The sequence below is a fragment of the Hydractinia symbiolongicarpus genome, chromosome 2 (genome assembly GCF_029227915.1).
Source record: "Hydractinia symbiolongicarpus strain clone_291-10 chromosome 2, HSymV2.1, whole genome shotgun sequence".
Taxonomy (NCBI): Eukaryota; Metazoa; Cnidaria; class Hydrozoa; order Anthoathecata; family Hydractiniidae; genus Hydractinia; species Hydractinia symbiolongicarpus.
Genome location: NC_079876.1, coordinates 6104934 through 6126731, shown reverse-complemented (window position 1 = coordinate 6126731; position 21798 = coordinate 6104934). Strand labels below are relative to the sequence as shown.

Genomic DNA, 21798 nt, shown 5'->3' with positions numbered 1-21798 from the left:
GTTCTACATTAACAACAAATTACAATCTAAAGATATTGATGTTAAGAAAAATAAAACTTATTTCCTGGCCTAAAAATAGAACTTCAGGCCATATCTTTACCTTAAAACGTTTTTAATCCATTAACATCTTCTTAGCATTTCGCATCTTAACATCACGTTTTAAACACTCGTCATCCAAAAATAAAAATGGCGACCGCAACGAAAACAATTCAACGTCTCAGAAATTTTCTGATGGGAGTAAGTTCTTTTTTTGTGGACCATTAACAATAGTGAATTGAAATATTCATATTTAGCTTGCTGTAGCTAGGGAAAATTTTCGAACGGTGTGCTTGTAGACAGCACTTTTTATTTCAGAAGAATGGATTTCTAAGTTGAGTGTAAAAGGTGTGTAGCTAGCTATCTAGCTAGCTAACTATATTTAATACCGTAATGCTATATTCATGACCGCTCAATCGAGTGAGTCTGAATAATAAACGAACCAACAAAGGTGCTAGAAGAACTTGTTCTTGTCTAAACCAGTTATATAAAATATAATAAAATATATATAGCTAGCTAGCTATATAGCTAGACATTTTTCTCTAGCTAGCTAGCTATTGTAGAGCTGTTCTGACCCAACTACGGACACCGGCCTAACTTTGGACGCAGGACTGGCCCGTCTTTACACAGGTTGTCTCGTCAAGAAACGGGTCGGTGTGTCCGCAATCAAGATAGCCCATCTAATGGACGGACCTGGCCTAACATGGGACAAATGTATGCAAATATGTCATAAGGGTGCTGATAAGCCACAAACGCACGCATATATACGTGCCAGTTTGGGCAAATTTTCAAATAAAATTGGTGGTTGTTCCCCGAAACCGTCCGCACTTTCCCGAACTTGCCCGGAACATTCCCGAAATGCAATTCCTTGTAACAAACCACGCGGACGATGGTTGGGAAGAAGGCACTTGAAGAGAAAGGAGTTAATAAAGTTTATATAGCTATAAGTTATTTATAAAGTAAACTTTTTCAAAAACCATCAAAAACAGTTCTTCTAAGAACTTTGCTACCACATAGTAAGTTTATTTTAATTTTTATAGTTTTTTTGAATCATATATTAGGGTCTGTTTTTTGTTCGGGCATTGTTCGGGCCTATGCAGGTTTTTTCGGGCGAATACTTGAATTTTTTTTATAACGCCGAACTCGCCCGAAAACGCCTGCACTTTTTACGGTGTATGCGGCTTATCGGCACCCTCGTAATATGTCTTAAGTTGATACAGGCCCAACTATTGACGAAAGAATCTCTTGCTTTTATAAGCCGTGTCATTAGATGGGACAAACTTAACTATACACAAAGGTCTCTTACAATTTTAGAAAATGTGGCACAAGATGGGATAGGCCTAACTATTGTCAAACAATTCCCATGCTTTTAAAAGACTGTGTCATAGGATGGGGCAGGCTCAACTATTGACAAAGAATTCAAAAATTGTAGTAAAAAAGGGACAGATCCAACTTTTCACACATTTCAGAAACAGCCACACAAGGGTCAGTTTGAAGACTCCCAGACTAAGTTAAGCCTTGTAACATGGGAAACACAATGTTTCAAATTTAAGAAAAAATTGAAGACAGGTCTGGCCCAACTGTGGACAAATACACTTAATGTCTATAGGAGAGGACAAAAGAAAACAAAAAATATACGGAGGAAAATAAATCATCATTCTCTAAATATAATCTATTACAAATATACAAATATAATGTTATAATTTGTTTCTTAAAAATTGAACAAACACAGACATAAATTCACAAATATTAGTAGCACAGTCGATAGAGCGTACGACTCCTTTCGAAGTGGTTGTGGGTTTGATCCTGCTGTTGTCCAGTCGGGAAAGAATTTCAAAAAAAATTTCTGTAGCTCAAATGGGAGCTTAAGGACTCACTGATCACATAAAATATAAATTAACTAAATAAAAATAATATTTCTTTAAAATCATGGTCAATCTTTCTGTTTCTTGAATATATAACACAATATTTCATTCATGGATGCCCCAGCCAAAACGATTCTCGCTCTCAAGTTACGTAATAGGTCAAGGTGCAATAATTCCATCAAAGATTATTTTGAAAATTAAGCATAGCAAAATAGCTTAAACAATAGCTTAGCTATACTATAGCTACCTGTGAATATATATATAATATGAAATTACACTGAACTAAATGTTATATTTTCATATCTGAGTCATACTTATTTAGCTAGTCATTATGCACACAAACATCTCCGATAATTCAACAAGGAAGTCTCTAACTGCTTTTAAAATGCATTCGCAGATATGGTCTTGCATGAGTTGCCAAATAGTGTTGTTTTTGCTACCCACAACAATCTTAAAATGCATAGCTCGATTTAATCTCAGCAAGCCATATACAACAATACCTCGGCGAAAGTTGCAGCAGTTCAGTTTTTTCATTGTAGTTAGTTTACGTTAAATACAAGGTCTTAAGTATGCAAACATATTTTAACGCTATGTCGCAAGTTAGTCCTGGCTCGTCAATTGACAGGGCAGCATGTCAAAAGATAGGCCACCATGTCAAAAGAGGGGCCACCATGTCCAAAGATGGTCCTTCCCGTCTTAAGACGGGCCATGTTCTAAGTTGGGTCAGAATAGAGCTACTACAGTGCAAATGTAATAACAAGGGTGCCAACTCGCCGAAAACGGTTTTTTTTTCAGGGTTTTTTTCTGTAGCTAACTGCCCGGAGAAAAGCCTAGAGATCCGTTGCGCCGGAATTGGACATGTTCAAAAAGATAGGCAGCAATGTGAACATTGCTAAAATCAGAAAAAACATCTTTTTATCATAAAATGATACTTATGTAACAAAATAAAGGGAAGTTTTGTAAATGGTAAAACTAGTGAATATGAATAGGTCAAGATACTTTTATTCCGCATATTAATGCTTTCAGAGCACATTTATGATAAAAAAGTAACAATGTTACATTTGTATCATAATCTGCATTGATAGTGGAAAAAAGTGGTTAAAAGACAAAGAATCATAATACAATGGCTTTAAACATACCAATTATTCTTCATCGCACAAATCTGTAACGGCATTGGAAAGCAAAATGCTGATAATAAAGTAACAAGCAAAAAATTTTATAATATTTTAAAACATTTTATGTATATAACCAACATTATTCAAAACCTAAAGGTTACTATACAATATTTGAATTAAATCAGATTGATATTTGAGTAACAGAAAGCTCTTTTAGGTTCAAGACTTATATAATGAAGGTTAGCTCTGAAAGTGACATTGAAAAAATGCAAGCAGACCTAAACTCAGTCTACGAATAGAGTAAACAAAACAACATGATGCTCAACAATACAAAGTTTGAACTCCTGCAGTACGGAAAAGAATTGGATCTGAAGTCAAAGTACATAACAACAGTATCAACACAAATCCAACCAAAAACACAAGACAAAGATCTTGGAATACTAATGACAGATGATGCTACCTTCAAATCGCATATAAATAAAATTGTAGAAAATACAAAACAACTTACAAGCTGGATTCTTCAAATCTTTCGATCGCGATCACGAAAAGTTCTCCTACCACTATGGAAATCCCTTGTCATCCCTAGACTCGAGTACTCCTCTCAACTCTGGTCTCCTGCTAGTAAAGGACAAATCAAGGTACTAGAAGCTCTGCAATGGAGCTACTTGAAAAAGATCAACTGTGTACACAGAATGACTTACAACAACGCACTTAAACAGCTCAAATTGTACTCGTTACAACGACGACGTGAACGCTATCAAGCCATATACAGTTGGAAAATAGCTGAAGGTATTGTCCCAAACCTTCACCCACCCATGCAAACCCATGCAACACAAATAAAAGGGCGTTTCTTTCAACTACCATTGGTGCTGAACAATTCCACAAGCTTTGCTAAACTACACAACAGCTTCCGTTATCAAGCTCCAAGAACTTTCAACGCCCTGCCCAAGTCCCTAAAAGCATCACTTCATGTCCAGTTTTAAAGTTTAAAACAGCCCTCGACAAGTTTTTCAAAACTCTCCCAGATGAACCTCCGATCCCCGGGACAAATGAAGCCTCAGAAAACAGTATAGTCACTGTAGTTCGATCTAATTCTCATCCTCCTCTCCTTAGAGATGGAGTAGAAGAAGAGAAAGAAGTGACTGACGTTGGTCGTCTACGACAGGTGTGAAGCTACAACTTCAAAAGTTAACATAAGTAAGTAAGAATGATATATAACCTTGTAACAATCATTGATTGAAATTTATATAGAAGGTGATACTGTAATGGGAAAGTTCATAAAGTAGCTTATTTTTCATATTTTGGTGCAGTATAAATATAAGTAGTACAGACACATACATACACATAACAGATGGAAGAAATCAATTTGTTTTTTCAGAGAAACCATTGCATTGCATGAATAAAGAAGTCATTACAAAGAATAGAATAATTTTTATTTTTTATAAACATTCAAAAGGAAGATGTGACAAAGTTTATAACAGTAAGCAGAAATAGAGTATATCTGATAATGGAGATTTGATCTTTAAGAGAAACCGTTGCATTGTATTTGAAAAGAAGCCATTGCACAGGATGTATATAGTGAATAGAATATTTAGTAAATTTTCCTTATAAAAAAGACGTTGTGCTGTTGATCTTGAAGTCACTACTGTGTTTATATAATATTGATTTTATATTATTTAGGTAATGAGAGACATCTAGTTTTGGTTAGGACTTATCATCTGGATTGTTAAATTAGTTTTGTAAAAGTATTTAATTTATAATATTACTGCAAAAAATATCCTCAACAGAATAAAATGTAGTTGCGTAAATAGCCTTGAAAGTATTTTGACAGTTGATAATAGTTTTCATAATTTTTATTTAGACAAGAAAATGAGTAATTTTAGTTGTAAGAATATTGGCTGCAGAGAGAGTTTCAAATTTAGAACATAAGTTACAAGAGATGCAAAAAAGTGTTTAAAAAAAAAAGTGTTGGTGGTGGTGGTGGTGGTGGTGATGATGACATAATAAAGAATAAGAATAAAGACATCTACTTTTACTTCTTAATGACAATTTTGTAACAAGTACTCAATTCAAAGTACTTATTCAAAGCAAAAAATGATAATATAAGACACAATATTCAAATTTTGTTACAAAATTATCATTTCTGTGTCATTTAAGAACTCAGAAATAATTTTTTTTGTTTCTGTGCCCTACTGCAGGGTGTTAGGCATCCATTAGAAGAGATATGTCTTAATAAAAGCAATCTACTTTTGCTTTTAATGATGATTTTGTAACATATACAGATCTTGGAGATTTCTAACGAGGCGTGATTTTTGTTAAGCTCGGTTCCCACTGTAGTTTAAGTGTGTTTTAGGTATGTTTTAAATAAGATTTTTAAGTTAGGCATAATGTGAACGTGTTCGTGTTTTAAAATTTTCGCCATAAAACCTGTTTAAACCACAGATAAAATAAAACCTTAGATCAAAAATTTTTGATATTGTGGTTTAAAGTTCAAAGGCCGAAGGAGTTTTCAACAATTTTAGGGCTCATTTTGCGCATTTTCACGTTAAGACAGAAAAAAGAATAAACAATTGCAGAAAAAAAAACAAGTTTGGTACAGGAAGAGAATTTTAGCAAACTTATTCGCCAATATCCAGTGATTTTTGATAAATCACACAGGGCGACAAAGAGAGAAACGCTACATGTTTTTGCTTTTAAAACACACTGGTTAAAACACAGTGGGAATGCTCAGGTTTTATTTTAATTTTAAAAACACATTTAAAACCTTTTAGAGAGATAGATGTGCATATTTTACAAAGCTAGCTTCACTAATATGGAGGGATATACCCTGACTATTATGTCCAGGAGGAGCCATGGCTTAGATGGAGAGTCCTAGAGTATTTAATGCTCATTTTGAACTACGCAGACCCAATTAGGACCTGCGCTCTACTAGACAAGTCCTGGCAACATCCAACGGCCACACATAGAGCCATCTCCCCAATTTTCCTCACATGGCTCGGGTTCACCCGGGGCTATGGTAACATTCACTCGCCCATGTTGAATCGCCGTCAAGAGGCATCGAACCCTAGTCTCTCGGACAGAGTACGAGTATAACCACTAATCTACGGCGCCACATTTTAGGTTGTATATTTAAACCCAAGTTAAACCACAGTGGGAACCAAGCTTTACTTTATTATCACATTTTTGTTTTGATATACAAGATTTCCCTTGAAGATTCTGAAATGTGAGAATTCATAAAAGTTATTTTATCAGTTAGTTAAATTCAACATTTATGCTTTCTTGGATAAATGTTGATAAAAAAGTAACTTTTTTTCTTTCAAAGTGTTAAAAAATTTTCATTTTTTGTTTGTTTGTTTGTTTGTTTTTGAAGCAAATAATGTTGTATTTATGGTAGTAACAACCGGAACTTTCATTAGTCCGAAAACCGGTTTTTTTTGCATTATTTTTCTTGACTTTATTAGACTAGTATCATTTTTTCAAAAGAAAAGCTTGTTACTTTATTATCATTTTTTTTTTATGTTTCACTTAATTTCTCTTTGACAGATTGCCCAACTTTCATGGGAATTTCTAATTGTTACAGTTTTATCTTCCTTGAAGAAATAGACATGACAAATTGTTACATTATTGACTAAGATACTTTAAAGGATAATTATTTAACATACACCCTAAATGTTCACAATTGGCCAAAAACTGCCTCATATTTTTGAACATGTCCAATTGCGCCCGTAATGCAACGCGGGACGAGCTCATTGTTTTCATTTAAATTCTTATGAGAAGAAGGTTCTCATTTACATTTTGTTGAGAAGAAGGGAGGTGCTATTTTGCCGTCGTACTTACAGTTTATTATTTGTGGGATTTTATTACGGCTATTTATGAAATAAATGATATAAAAACAGTCTTCCACTACCATTCCTCGACATTAAAAGAAAAAATGATACATGGAAATAAATGTTTAAAAAAATGTTGTTTCGGGTTGATTCGGGTTTCTCCGGGCGGAATTTTAATTTTTTTCTAAAACGCCGGAAGTCGTCCGACAGCCCCCATGGTTTTTGCCGCGTTTCCGGTGAGTCAGCACCCTCGTCTATAATAGCTACACAAGTGGGGGCCATTAAATGTGAAGTAGTATTTCATGTTATGCATGAACTACGATAGCCCAGGTTGTATTGTATATATATTTATATCTAGAGTTTATGAGCTCCGTACATAGCTAAAGACCGGGGCAGCGGGTACGCTTTTGACATGAGATCAAATATAACAGCCCACGATGCGTATTTTTTTAACAATGGTTTGAGCTCACGATCAAGTTTCGTTGACTACACGAACAAAAATTAACATTACACCGTGGTATCCACGATAGATAACTTCTATTGTAAATCAACAAAGACCGTTAGTTTATCAATTAAATCAAAAACCGACGGCAAAAAAATAAATTAACACTTTTTGTTTTAATTCGTTGTCATAAGGCTAGCTATATATAATAGATTTTAATCGTTCGTGAATCAAAACGCGATCTAAAAAAGCATTTCTATCGCCACTCTTCGTTCTTAAACTTTTATAATGAGATCACCAAGCAAGAACTACAAACTTTGTTGAACTTGATAAAACCTGAAACAAACAAATTAACTTTAATGAAAGACTTTTTGAAAAAAAAATTAAGTTATACTGGATATAGAAATCGTGGAGCTCGTGAAAAAATCGTGGGACACACGATTCTTCGTGGAGATAATAATATTAGTGTGGTGACCACGATATAATGTTTGAATGTTTGTTTGTTAACAAACCTTTTCACAGTACTGTAAGGCCAGTGTTTCCAAAATCACTGACTACAGATCTTGTTGGCATAAATAGACCCTGGGTATGCAGCGAAAATAACAATATGGTAAAAAATACCCAACCCTGGCCACTTCACCCTAATTATGCACAATATACATCTTACATTGGTCATCAATAGCAATATTTATAGTTCTTAAGGATAATCGCTGTTATAAATGTTGTTAAGATATATACTTTTAAACTTGTTTTTATTGTTTCTAAAAAACGGATATCTCTCTCTATGTATACATGTTTTGTGACTCAACCAACCTTGTCATGATTCTAATTAATTTTATGGTTTACGTGCTTCTAAAAAATTTATTTAAATTTTAATAAAAACCATTGTTGGATAAAACCTTAGCTATTTTATGCAAAATTACTTGATGTATTAAAACGCCTTAATCGACAAGACATTGATGCAATCTGAAAAAGTTGCCAATGTGGGCAATAAATCTCTCAAAAGAACCTCTACTTTCACACTTTTGGCATTCTTTGCTACCGAGAATTCAAAGTAATGGGATTTTTCAGATCAATCCCTCACTAAAAGAATTTCAAGGAGATGGTACACTGATTTCAAGATTGTGTAGCTATAGGGTGATGTAGATATTGCTTCATGTTTATGCACAGGTCTTTTTAAATAAAAGCAGTATTACAGATTGTACCCTCCTTGATTTTGTGTTTTTTTACTATGCCAGCAAGCGAGAAGTGCAAATGACGATTCTATGTGACAATTGCTGGCTTTGTTTTAAGTTATGACTTGTTTAATTGCATATGATTTTAAAAACTTGCGAAATTGAATATTTTTTTAGATAATTTTTATAAACAGTTTTTAAAAACTTTGGTCGAAAGTATGCAATTTTTGTTCTTTTTGTGTCGGTTAAGTAAAATTATGTTTTATATATATATGCAGCATGTTGTCAGTTTTGGTATACAATTTTGACCACCTGTTTATTATTATTACTTTTCCTTTGTTTAGAAAGAATACAATATTGCTGTTAGATATCCATATGAACTTCAAAAGAGGTACACGTGCTTTCTTTACTGTTAAACAATAAATTGGTGCCAGTTTTTGTGAAATTTACAGGTTTTTTGCATTTAACGATTATAAACGCAAAAGGATTGATTTTCTACACCATTAATAATAATTTTTTAGGTGGTCCACAGTATTTTTAATGTCTAATGTGCTAGTAAGCAATAAAATAACGTTGACCTCAGAGTATATTTTTTGTTTAATTTGGTATTGAGAAGTGCTTTGATCCTAAAGTGGGAAACCGATGTATCAATTCGAAGTTTTCTTTTTTAGGTGAAACATTTTCAGGTAATTATTTTACTGAAATGTCATCGTGTGGGTTTTTTTTATAGGACAATGCCAGATCCTAATCTACCGGATGGGTTTGCACACAAACTAAGTGACAATTATTACGGGTTGACACGCGACACTCGGCGTGATCATGGACCGCCAACCCTGATGACACCAACAGTATTGCAAATCAGTGGTGAGAGTGGTAGTATGATAGCAGCAGAAAAGTAAGTTGAAGTTGTGAAGTGGAAAGTATGTGATTGAGTTTTTTTAAAATAGAAAGTAAACTTTGAGTTGTTGCTCTTCTTAAACATCTGTAAAAGCACGAAAATCTTATCGTCATCCTCATCTTTCTTCCTCATCATTAGCATGAAATCTGAGCTAAACAAAAGCAAACAGAACCCCTGAGAACTGTGAAAACAACCCCTCTTTAATCAAAGCTGTGAATCAATCCAATATGGCGATATTTTCAAAACAAACTAGTTGTTACAACTTTTTTTATTTAGGTTGAAAGTTGCTGCTCCAGGTGATGTACTGAGTATCTCTTAAGAAAAAGATTAGTGTATATATATCCAATAAATTGTTATCTTTCTTTCAAAATGACTTTTTTTATAAAATTGAGCCATTTAATTTGATTGTTAATCTTTTTGTCACGAACAAGACCTGCTCTGATGCAAGCTATAAAAAGAAGTTCTACTGAATATTTAGCAAGCTACTTTATTTGCACAAATGTTTGCCTGGGTTTAATTTAGCACAGGCGAACACTTTATGAACTTGAAGTGGATTTAACTTGGGTTTTATCTTTTAACGTGCATTTATTGATATTTCTAACAAAAGTAAAAGAAACCTTTCATTGGTCGTGTAACAAAAAAACTGTTAGATGTATTCGCCAGGCCAACATTAACTTTAAAACGAAAGTATAATATAATAATTTTGGTAACGGAAAAATAATATATTTTGTAATGAAGGAAGAAAGTTTACTTTTGGCGCAAAAAATTGTGTTTGGCGAGAAAAGGTGTGAAGCAGTTGCTATCCTACACTGTGTACAAAATGATTGGCGCAATAACACGCTGCAAACTTTAAACACAGGGAAAGTTGAAGCCATAATAAGGTGGATAAAGACAAACCTGTGTCCTCTAAATGAAATGGTTGATCAAAGTACATTAAGCGAAGTATTAGCGCAGACAAAATATGGCGAATTTGTGACAAATACGACAAATTCGCTGAATAAAAAATATTTTACCATTCGCGCAATTACATATCGACGTTAAAATCAAAAATAGAAAAGGAATATAGACTCGATGATTTGAGCGAAATGCTTTCGATATAATATTGAAGATATTTTTATTTGCATCTTTCTAAAATAGTACTAGTTTGCAAAAAATGTAATGTTTTTTTTATCAGTCCTAAATTAATTTGTCGCTAAATTCTAAAACTGATCGCGAAATACCATTTCGGTCGATCGCTGATTAAAATCCACGCCCAATTTCTCTTAATGTGCATCATACGTATACACACACAAAAGTTTTTGCTTTGAAAGGTCTCCGAAGTTTTCTTCCTCGAAAAAACTTTTTTCTAAAATCCATATATTGCGCCTTTAGACAAACCCTGAGGACGAGGATGTGAAAGCGGGAGGTTTAAACAATATGCGTAAAAAATATTATTTAAGTCTGTACTCACTCGTGGTTTGCAAAAAACAAAGCGACTATGTTTCTGAAAATTAAGAGAGTTGGGAATGGACCAAAAAACTTTAAATTTTATTGTTAACATTGTTCAGTGTGTCGGAATTTGGTAGATAGCGAAAAAAATTAACATCGGATCAATCTTGACCCAATCAGTATCTGAGAGACAGCATTAAATATTAAATCCAGGAAACATGCTACAGCAAAAACGTTGCTCCTCAACCTGGAACCCAGGGCCTGGGGGTAACCAAAGGTTCTAACAGAATATCTGTTCCATTCCAAAGAAGGTGAAAAAATGAGGGAAAAGTCAGGCATTTTTATCGAAAAATATCAGAAAAATAAGAGATGACATTAGTAAAATGAGGTTTGAACCCCCCTCGATATATATTGGATTTCAATGCCACCTTGTAATATACCAACAAACGTTGTTCAAACTTTTTGTCAACAATCCCCTCGATTTCGAAAGCATTCCATACAATCTCGTCCCCACGATTTTTTTTTTCTCATTCTTAAAAATTTGGACAGCGGATTGTGAAAGAGAAATCCCTGGGTATACATTAATTGTGTAAGTGTAAACATTAATTTCGCATTTTCTCGTTAGGTTTAAGAAATAGATTCTGCAGTTATGTGGAAAAACTTTCCAGTGGCAAAAAAAATATTCTCTTTAATGGTTTAAATGATTTCGATTAAACTTCGCAAAAATTCCAGACGGATTTATAGAGTTCAGAAAACATCTTCGGCATAGAAATAAGAATTGAACGCCATTAGAATTTGCGCGTAACGCTGACACACAACCTCGACCCAGGACGCGTTGTCTCTTTTTTGCGATCGGACGGCGAGTATTATTAAGCGCAACGTTGATGAGAGACAAAAAACCCTGGGAACGAGATTGGCTGCCACAAACACCCAGAGAGCGGGAAAAGAGAACAGCAATATATAACTAGTAATATATTTCCTATACGAGCTTCGTTTTTATACTATTTGATTCTGTTAAATGTAAACATAGCATTTTCTAGACATAAAACAAATAAGATGTATTGTACGCGAATGAGATTGTTAGCAAGTTCAAATATTTATCAGTATGTTGCCACACATCAATCAACATAAGGGAGACATACACGTCAAACTGTTACTCAAAAAATCACATGTAAATAAAAATCTATTAAGATGAAGAATTAAATTTTTTTCTTAACAAATTTAACGTGCTTATTGTTTCTTGAAATATTCTTCAGCGTTGTCCGTTTTGATCTAAAGAAAAAAGAGAATATTATATTACGATATTGCACGATTGCGAACAATTTTTCGTAGACGCCGAAATATTTTTTAAAAATCAATGATTTTTTCGCCGACATCTTTTATTATTAAACCCGATAACTGGCAACGTCGACGGAGGTGGGGGGGCCTGAAAAGAAGCTCCTTTATATGGGTCTTTATTTTGATATTTTTAAAGTTGAGTGATCGCTAGTCATGGCTAATGGATGGCGTGTATTTCGGTCTTCTTTGACGAGAAGGTGAACTTTGCGTAATGGTTAAGATAATTCTCTATACAATTCTAAATTATAACTCCAACTTAAATTCGTGTTTTCGATCGCAATATTTGCTTTCCACAACTGAATGGACAGCTTTCTTTGAAACTGATGGAGTGTCAAAAATATTTTTTTACGATGCGTGAAGTAAGAAACAGTGACTTACAGTATCTGCACCTGGCTTCCATCCAGCAGGACACACTTCACCATGCTTGTCAGTATACTTCAAAGCTTGTACAAGTCGCAAAGTTTCATCGACTGATCGACCGACAGGTAAATCATTGATAGTGATTTGTCGAAGAGTACCTTTGTCATCGATGATAAACAGGCCTCTAAACACGGTAACTTTTACATTACTAACATATCACGGATTTAAAATAATTTTTGGAGGTGAAATTTTTTGGGGTGAAACTTTAGCAGCTCAATTATATGTCAGGTTACTTAGGAGATATCAATATTTTCTATTCTAGGAGGGTCTCATTTCTTAAAGTTACTTTAAGAAAACACGCGGAGAGAAAATTTTGCGAATTTGTCCTCAAATTAAACACCTGCGAAATTTTATTTTCATTTTTTTGTCTGAAATCTGAAATCCTAATATAGTTTACTTACAGGAGTCAGTGGGTCGTTTATAAGGAACTTATCAAAAGTTGGAAAAATTATTGATTATTCAGAACTGACAACTTCTAAAAAAATTATACCTGAGCGAAATTCCTTGATCTTCCAAAAGCACGCCATAGTCACGTGACACTTGTTTCGTCAAATCTGAGAGGATTGGAATTTTCATTTTACCCAGACCACCTTTGTTTCGAGGCTGTTCAGTCCTGAAATTAAATAAAATATAAAACGTGTTTTTTATGTTCTGTAAAATTCTAACCGAAAATAACGTGACCATTTGAACAAACATTTCAATGACAGTACTCTATGTAAAACACACACAAATAAGAAATATTTGGAAACAAAACACAATGAATCAAGGTGTCTGAAATTACGAAAAATGTTTGTGTATTTTGCGGATTGCCTTGAGTAATTAAATTCTGATAAATATTTTTTGTTCATTAAAAAAATTTTTGCCAAATTTTAAACTGATTTATGAGATCAAATCTGCAGAATCTATATAGATAGTTAGGTTCAAAGCTTACGCAAATTCATTTGTTTTTATGCAAAATTCCAACCATCATTTGGTAACGGAAAAGGAGTATTTGCAAAAAAATCCCGTGAAATATGTAATTTCGATTTATTTGCAGAAATTTAAAAACATGTTCATGATTAGGAAGCTATACTGACCATGCTAAATGTGAAAACTGTGAATCAATTGAGCAAGCCAAAACTTCACAACCAATTGCTTGAAACTCTTCAACACGGTCACTGTATGCAATAATTTCAGTGGGACAAACAAACGTGAAGTCCAGTGGATAGAAGAAAAACACGAGATACTTCCCTACAACATAAAGCAACAACTATACATATGTGGAGGAGAGTGTTACAGGTTTAATGGTGTTTTTGTCCTTTTAATACTTAAATCTTTTTTTTTGAGTTTTTTTGTGCGTGTTGTAAGAGGAAAGCTAAGCGAAATTGTAGGCACAGTCATGCAGGTTCAGGGGCACAGGCATGCAGGTTTAGGGACATAGGCTTGTATGCAGAGGTACTCAAAAACAGCAGGACACAAGCATTCTTTTTTGGTTAAATAGTGAGCATCAATCAGATCTTTAAATTGGTTAAACAGATAACTAGATATTGAAGAGAATCAATATACATCAATATCAACAACAATAAATGGAATAAAGACAACATTTTTTTTTCACCATACGTTTTAAAACGGCTTTTTTTCTGAACGCATGGTTTCTGCACAACTACATTCAGCATACATTAAATTCAAAAAGGTTCCCGTTTTTTTTTTTCTAATAGCGTAGTTATGAAATTATTTGTAATTATACATATTTATTTCAAAAATGCATATTTTTTTCTTTCTGTCGTCTTAAATCGCACTTTTTGCATTTTTTTTTGGTTCAACCATCTCTTTTTTCAATGGATAAAAAATTATTAATTTATGTTGCAGTGTAAGAATCTACATTAAAACAAATCCCTATACAACAAGAAAGTGAAACTTGTGACATAATTAAAAAAACTATCCCACACAACCACACAGAATCTGAAACTCATTTCACTAATTCTCTGCCACTTAACAAGACATTTGTGGACATTTTGTGGAAATCTTCTATCATAAAAGATAAACAGAAATGTTTTTACAAACCAGAAAAAGTAAACAGAAAACTTTTACTTAGAAAATCACGATCACTGTTTAGTAATACTCCCTTAACATCTTGAGTAAATAAAGCAAAAACACAAAATCATACCTTTGTAATCTGAAAGCTTAACTGTTTTGAATTCTCCTTTTTCTGTCACAGCAGTGCCTTCGAAATCAGGGGCAGGTTTTTGGATAAATGCCTTGCTCATTTTTACACTAAAAAACAGTATGAAAAACCCTCAAAAGAATGATAATGATCAGGCGGTCCTTAAGGTTTACTCTGGATAACAAACAGGCTTAAACAACACTCAACTAAAAACAAATATATACCGAATATGCATATGTATTTCTTAACTACTGTATTCTCTGTTTAAGAAAGAGTTTAACAAAATTTATTGTTAGTTTTTTTCCCTTATATTTTCCAATCATTGCAGTCTGTTGTTTATACTTTTTTTTACCTGTGTATATTGTATACATGGCAATTTTATGTGAAAAACAGAAGTAAACAGAATACAAAATTTTCTTGCAATTTAAACTTTTTCTCTTGAAGTTTCAACTAAGGAGTCACTATAAATTGTGTATGGCATTATACGAAAATATATGTATTTAATTGGATTACTTTTCCTTGTCTTCTTTTTTATGTCACGGGTGCAAATTAGAACCTATTAAATGTTTAAATTGTTTTAAGAATAAAGGCACAAAAATTTATATTATATTTAATGGCAGAATTTAAATATTTAATGTCAGAATTTGCCAGTATTTTCACCTAAATTAAAATTTATTAAATATAAATTTAATGTATATAAATGAGTTTTACATACGTACTTATTAGCAATATTGATGTAAAATATATAAACAATATATATATAAAAAACATAGATACATCATTTTGAAGATCCAGCAGCCTATAATGGTTTCTTGTATGGATGACTTGCTATCTTGATAATTTTTTTGTTTTTATTTTTTGGCAGGCAAAATAAAGCAATTTAATTTGCTAATAATTCTTTTTAGAAGATCTGATTGGTTAAAAAACTATTTGCCTGCCGAAATAAAATGTAAACAAAGATTCTAGCAAGTCATCTATACAATTAGCATATGAAATTAGCTCTACTTCATAACACAAGAATTGGCTGCACAATCTTTGAAACGGTTTATTTGATATAGAAAGACCATTGCTTAACCAAGTTTGAAAAAAAAATCCGCTAGGGATTGAGATATTTCAAAAATTTGTTTACGGCCTGAAAAGTCTTTATCGTTTGTGAGCCTAATTCCTCTTGTCATCAATTCCGATAACTTTTATCTACAAAACACGCCCCTGAGCCTTCCAAGATTTATCCAAACGGACGGAAATCTGCTAAAAGAGGGGGGAGGGGGTTTGAATCTTAGCAGCGATATCCCGCTAATGGGGCCCGAAAAAAAAAATCTAAAACCCTTAAGAAAATATCTTTTGTCTTTGTAGCTTATATACAATCCAGCTAGCTAGGTTTAAAAATTATTCTGCCCATAACAAATCCAGTTCAAAATAAATAAAAAAAACAGTTAAATAAAATGTAAAAAGCCAACTATAGCTAGCTAGCTCAGCTAGCTACACACCTGCACATGTTACTTTTAAACAAAATCTTATTTTAGTATTGATGATCAACATGAGAGCACAATAAATTAATAATGAGAACTGTAAAATTACTTGTAAAAGCTTGTTTTTTGCTAAAAAAAATATTGGTTTCACACGTTTTCCAAAAAAAACCGTACAAACAACATTGGACTGGCCTGGTCCAGCTGCTTTATGCTATAGATAGCAGATAGCTAGCTAGAGCTGCTATCCATAGCGCTAAAAAAACAATATTTTAATATTTTTATAATTACCCAGACAACAGAAACACGAGTAAAACATGTTGCTTTTAATTTCACCTTGTCTATAAATGCGCAAAGAATCACTTTAATCGTTTTGTTGCTCGGTGAATATGAAACTTCCCTGTGGCTGTGGCTTTTATAATATCGTGTAGTACATTTTAAGATCACGTGAAAGACATGAAAGCGAAAATTACAGAACTTACAATACAAAATACAGACCATAAAGCCAAGTCTACCCTGCGCTCGAACACGTAAAAGTTTGTGGGGCCTGACCTTGGCGTCAATTTATTACCAACCTTTCTTCCAACCTCGTCCCTAGGGTTTTTTGCCTTTTTGACACCAGGTAAGCGCTAGCGGGTTTGGCATAGAAAATAAACTCTGGGGACGATTTTCCATATAAAAGATTGTTTTTTTCCTTTTAAACATCATGCTACCCGTATCACTAAAAATTTAAATAAAAACGGGCAAAAGCCTCCTAAATATTGCACAATAATGAGCACAATGATGCGTGCGCCTCCTTGAACCGACGGCTAAAGGTGCTTTTACCTCCTAAGTTAAAAACGCTGCGTCGTAAAAAAAAGTGTCATGCTGCACCAGAGAAAACCTCTATTTTAAGTCACGCGCGCATAAACGGAATATGCTCTGGTTGCTACATGATATTATAAAACTTAGCTGCATCTGTTTCGTTACATACACACGAGGGTTTGTAAAAGTTTCTTCCGTGCATGGTTTCGTGGTTAAAACCTAAAGGCACTATAATACAATAAGCGAGAAATTTGGCGTAGAGAGGTTTTCTCTGGCGTAGCATGGTCACAACGTATGAGAGATTTAGCAGGGCATTTTTGCATTTGCATTTTTGATTGACATCTAGAGTGAAGCTTCAGTGGCCTGTAATATATATCACTTAGATTTGGGTTCAAAAACAAAATACCTTCAGTTTCGAATTTTGTGAGTATTTGTCAATTTTGCGAAAGTTACTTATTGCGAATATTTTTGGAGAACTTACCATTCGCGGAATTCATGAATATTAATTCTCGCGGAATCGCTTTTTCTTCATATTTTGATAAAACCGATTTACACAACCGTTTTGTTTTTTCATTTACCAAGCACTTATACTTTAATCCGAGAATTTAAGCGAACTTTCGCGGGTGCAGAATTCGCAAATTTTGTGGATAAAACTTAGCAATTCGAAGGTAATATGAAAATTCATTATTAATCCTTTCGTGGATAAACTTTCGCGAATCAATTTTTTAAAAAGTTTGTACTAAATAAACTTTCGCGAATGAACACTTTTGAAAGTTTCAAAGTTTCGAAAAAAAGGTCAAAAATGCTATAGCCTAAGCCTTAAGTTAGTAAGAAACATTATTGTTTCTTACGAAATCAGATGTGTATTCGAGAAATATAAAGCTGTTTTGGTACCACGCATTGTCAAAATTAAGTTGCGCAAAAAATTTCTTCATAATTTGCGCTCTCAAGGCAGATGAAATGTTGAATATACTAACAGTTATTTAAAAAGTTGATGTATATGAAAAATCTTAATGTTGATTGTTGGTGTATATGACAAGCTTAATGATGGTAGTTGGTGTATACGAAGATTTTATTGGCGGTAGTTGGTGCATATGAAGATTTAAATGACGGTAGTTGGTACATATGAAGATTTAAATGACGGTAGTTGGTGCATATGAAGATTTTAATGTTGATAGTTGGTGTATATGAAGATTTTAATGTTGATAGTTGGTGTATATTAATATTCTAATCATGGTAGTTGGTGTATAATGAAGATTTTACTGTTGGTAGTTGGTGTATATTAATATTTTAATGATGGTAGTTGGTGCATATGAAGATTTTATTGTTGATATTTGGTGCATATTAATATTCTAATGATGGTAGTTGGTGTATAATGAAGATTTTACTGTTGGTAGTTGGTGTATATGAAGATTTTAATGAAGGTAGTTGGTGCATATGAAGATTTTAATGATGGTAGTTGGTGCATATAAATATTTTAATGATGGTAGTTGGTGCATATAAAGATTTTAATGAAGGTAGTTGGTGGATATTAATATTTTAATGATGGTAGTTGGTGCATATGAAGATTTTAATGATGGTAGTTGGTGCATATAAAGATTTTAATGAAGGTAGTTGGTGTATATTAATATTTTAATGATGGTAGTTAGTGCATATGAAGATTTTAATGATGGTAGTTGGTGCATATAAAGATTTTAATGAAGGTAGTTGGTGGATATTAATATTTTAATGATGGTAGTTGGTGCATATGAAGATTTTAATGATGGTAGTTGGTGCATATAAAGATTTTAATGAAGGTAGTTGGTGTATATTAATATTTTAATGATGGTAGTTAGTGCATATGAAGATTTTAATGATGGTAGTTGGTGCATATAAAGATTTCAATGAAGGTAGTTGGTGTGTATTAATATTTTAATGATGGCAGTTGGTGCATATAAAGATTTTAATGAAGATAGTTGGTGCATATGAAGATTTTAATGAAGGTAGTTGGTGCATATGAAGATTTTAATGATGGTAGTTGGTGCATATGAAGATTTTAATGATGGTAGTTGGTGCATATAAAGATTTTAATGAAGATAGTTGGTGCATATGAAAATTTTAATGAAGGTAGTTGGTGCATGAAGATTTTAATGATGGTAGTTGGTGCATATAAAGATTTTAATGATGGTAGTTGGTGCATACAATTTGTGAAATTTGTCTATTATTTTTATAAGTAAAATTTATTACCCATCAAATAAATGTTAGTTATGTTAGTTTTTAAAGGCATTAATCAAATTGTTCTTAAGTATATGCAGTAACAATTTCTATTAGCGAGATATAATATCAATAAAAAATAGTCATAATAATCAAATTATAAATTTGGTATCACAAGTATCACAATCGAACATGTGTTTTTTTCCTTGGTGCCTTGGGAATAGCAACTTAAACATAGCTTTGTTTTTTTTGTTCATAAAGGAATATTTAATTGCAGACTAGATACAGTCAGGTAATAAAATGGATACTGATGATACCTCCGGGTGGAAAAAAGGACCAGCTAAACATAGACAGACAGGTAGACAGACAGGCAGACAGACAGAAAGGCAGGCAGGCAGGCAGAGAGGGATATACCCTCTCTATTTTTTCCAGGAGGGGCCATGCTAATCAGATTATAAAGGATGTTGCTATTCCGAGTGAGTGGCAGTCGAGTATAATAGTGAATTGTTTCAAGGGCAAGGGTGATGCATTAGAAAGACGTAACTATAGAGGTTTGAAGTTGGTTGGTCAAGTAATGAAAGTTATTGAAAGAGTAATAGATAAGCTACTCAGAGAAAGAATTGATATAGATAAGATGCAATTTGGTTTTGTTCCAGGCCGTGGCACTACAGATGCCATATTTTTACTCAGACAGCTCCAGAAAAGTATCTAGGAAAAAGAAAGAATCTCTATTTTGCCTTTGTGGATTTAGAGAAAGCTTTTGATAGAGTGCCACGTAAAGTTATTTGGTAGGCAATGAGAAAATTAGGTTTGGATGAGTGGCTAGTTACGATGGTACAGTCTATGTACAGCAATGCTAGAAGTCGTGTCCGAGGTAACGATTCACCTAGTGACGAATTTAGTGTAAATGTTGGTGTACATCAGGGTTCTGTACTTAGCACTTTCTTGTTTGTTACAGTCTTAGGAGCTCTGTCAATGGAGTTTAGAACAGGTTGTCCATGGGAGTTATTGTATGCGGATGACCTGGTTCTCATAGCAGAGTCGAAGGAAGAATTAGTTGAAACGTTTTTGAAGTGGAAGAAAGGACTAGAAGAGGAGGGGCTAAGTGTGAACACAGCAAAGCCTAAAGTCATGATTAGTAGCATTGCAGCCAAGTGTGACCTTGTAGTTGGAAAGTGGCCTTGTGGAGTTTGCAGGAAAGGAGTTGGTAGTAACTCAATTTTTTGTTAGACTTGCAAGCATTGGATACATAAGAAGTGCAGTAGTATTGGTGGAAGGTTAAGAGCTGACATTCAGTTTGTATGCAAGGAAGATCTTGACCGTTTAGAAAGGAATGATATGAGAATGGTTAGGTGGATGTGTAACACCAGTCTGAGAGACAGAAAGAGTTCAGATGAGCTAAGAAGCAGGCTATGTATCCGTAGAATTAAAGATGTTAACCAGATGAGAAGATTGAATTGGCTGGGGCACATGGAAAGAATGGAGGAGGATAATTGGATAAGAAAGTATGTAGACTTGATAGTTCCTGTGGCAAAGCCCAGAGGCAGTCCGAATAAGACTTGACAGGAGGTTATAAGGACAGACTTGATACAGAGGAAGTTGAGTTTAGATCAAACACAGTCCTTATCAGATTTGAAGAGGGTCATTAATATACCCCGTCCAACCCATACTAGCATGCAAAATGGGTGTTAAGCCAAGAAATGATGATGACTAACCAGTTTTGATGTTGCACTGTAAAATAAAATGCCCTCGGTCAAGGGTACTTTTGACCTTGGGCTTTGTGTTACAGTACAATATCAAAACCGGTCAGTATCCTTCAACTATTACTTGCTTCTTTTGTTTCCAGGAGTCCCCAGTAAAAACTATGGTTTTCATGGTTTGTGGATAAAATACTTTCATAAATTAAAGAGATGTTAACAATTATTCACTAATTCGCAATTCTGGGGTTTTCCTATATTATCATAAAAATTATTATGTTATTTTAAAAAAAATAGCTGAATTGATAAAAGACTGCAGGTTTTGAGGTAGCTGAAGGCTTCTTACATATCCTTTTGGGCGCAGCCGCTTTATCGAAAGTGAAAGTAGCTCATCCCACCACCACGTGGGCGTTTTAAAAATTAAGACGGGGGTAATTAAAATTATTAAATTATTACCTGCTTATTGAAAAACATTTCCGTAGTAAAGAACTTGATGCTGAACTTTTAACAATTGATGGAGATAATATGCTTCTTCGTGTCGTTTTAGCCAACAAATTAGCGGTCTGTTTCAAGAAAAAAGCCATTTTGCTTTGCTTATCAAAACACGTTGAAACTTCTTGAACCTTTTTTGTATAAAACGACTTTGCCTCTGAATAAATCACAGAACAGGTCAGCACGGTCCACAACAAACTTGATATTTTTTCAAGATGGTAAACAAAACATGGTACACTAGTTACGTAAAGGACGAAGTACCCTCTCACTTAATATTTCGATTTCTTTCTTAAAATCAGAATTCTTAGAATATGCTTTTTTTCGCTTGATGCAGGTGACCTGTCTATTAACTAAAACTTTTCCTGAGCTGGTATGAGGACCATAATATATACTCACAATAGCAAATAGACATGGTCTGCACAATCTTTGGTCTGTTCTCTTGGTCCCTGTTATTTTTAA

At 33.6% G+C, this 21798-nt stretch overlaps 2 protein-coding genes across 4 annotated transcripts; one reads left to right on the top strand and one right to left on the bottom strand.

Moving 5' to 3' along the window:
- Nucleotides 1–121: 121 nt before the first annotated feature.
- On the top strand, nt 122–9749 carry LOC130628921 (NADH dehydrogenase [ubiquinone] 1 alpha subcomplex subunit 7-like). The gene is made up of 4 exons (XM_057441981.1): nt 122–237; nt 8805–8851; nt 9191–9355; nt 9635–9749. The coding sequence occupies exons 1-4, from the start codon at nt 187–189 to the stop codon at nt 9675–9677; spliced, it is 306 nt and encodes a 101-aa protein (XP_057297964.1). The 5' UTR covers nt 122–186; the 3' UTR covers nt 9678–9749.
- Nucleotides 9750–11759: 2010 nt separating this feature from the next.
- On the bottom strand, nt 11760–21462 carry LOC130628890 (peroxiredoxin-1-like). 3 transcript variants are annotated; one of them, XM_057441934.1, is made up of 6 exons: nt 21304–21462; nt 14691–14797; nt 13621–13774; nt 13035–13157; nt 12503–12668; nt 11760–12058 (listed from the first exon to the last, which is right to left on the bottom strand). In XM_057441934.1, the coding sequence occupies exons 1-6, from the start codon at nt 21429–21431 to the stop codon at nt 12017–12019; spliced, it is 720 nt and encodes a 239-aa protein (XP_057297917.1). In that variant the 5' UTR covers nt 21432–21462; the 3' UTR covers nt 11760–12016. The 3 variants fall into 3 exon arrangements, with proteins under 3 accessions (XP_057297917.1, XP_057297924.1, XP_057297934.1); XM_057441941.1 differs by lacking the exon at nt 21304–21462 and adding an exon at nt 16490–16616; XM_057441951.1 differs by lacking the exon at nt 21304–21462 and adding an exon at nt 16445–16564.
- Between the last annotated feature and the right edge of the window lie 336 nt (nt 21463–21798).

Coding starts and splice junctions, on each gene's coding strand:
- LOC130628921 (XM_057441981.1), top strand. CDS start 187: ATGGCGACCGCAACGAAAACAATTCAACGTCTCAGAAATTTTCTGATG. Junction 238..8,804: donor TCAGAAATTTTCTGATGGGA/GTAAGTTCTTTT, acceptor TCCTTTGTTTAG/AAAGAATACAATATTGCTGT. Junction 8,852..9,190: donor CCATATGAACTTCAAAAGAG/GTACACGTGCTT, acceptor TTTTTTTTATAG/GACAATGCCAGATCCTAATC.
- LOC130628890 (XM_057441934.1), bottom strand. CDS start 21,431: ATGGCTTTTTTCTTGAAACAGACCGCTAATTTGTTGGCTAAAACGACA. Junction 14,798..21,303: donor AAATGTTTTTCAATAAGCAG/GTAATAATTTAA, acceptor ACTGTTTTTTAG/TGTAAAAATGAGCAAGGCAT. Junction 12,059..12,502: donor GGAAGCCAGGTGCAGATACT/GTAAGTCACTGT, acceptor TTTTTTCTTTAG/ATCAAAACGGACAACGCTGA.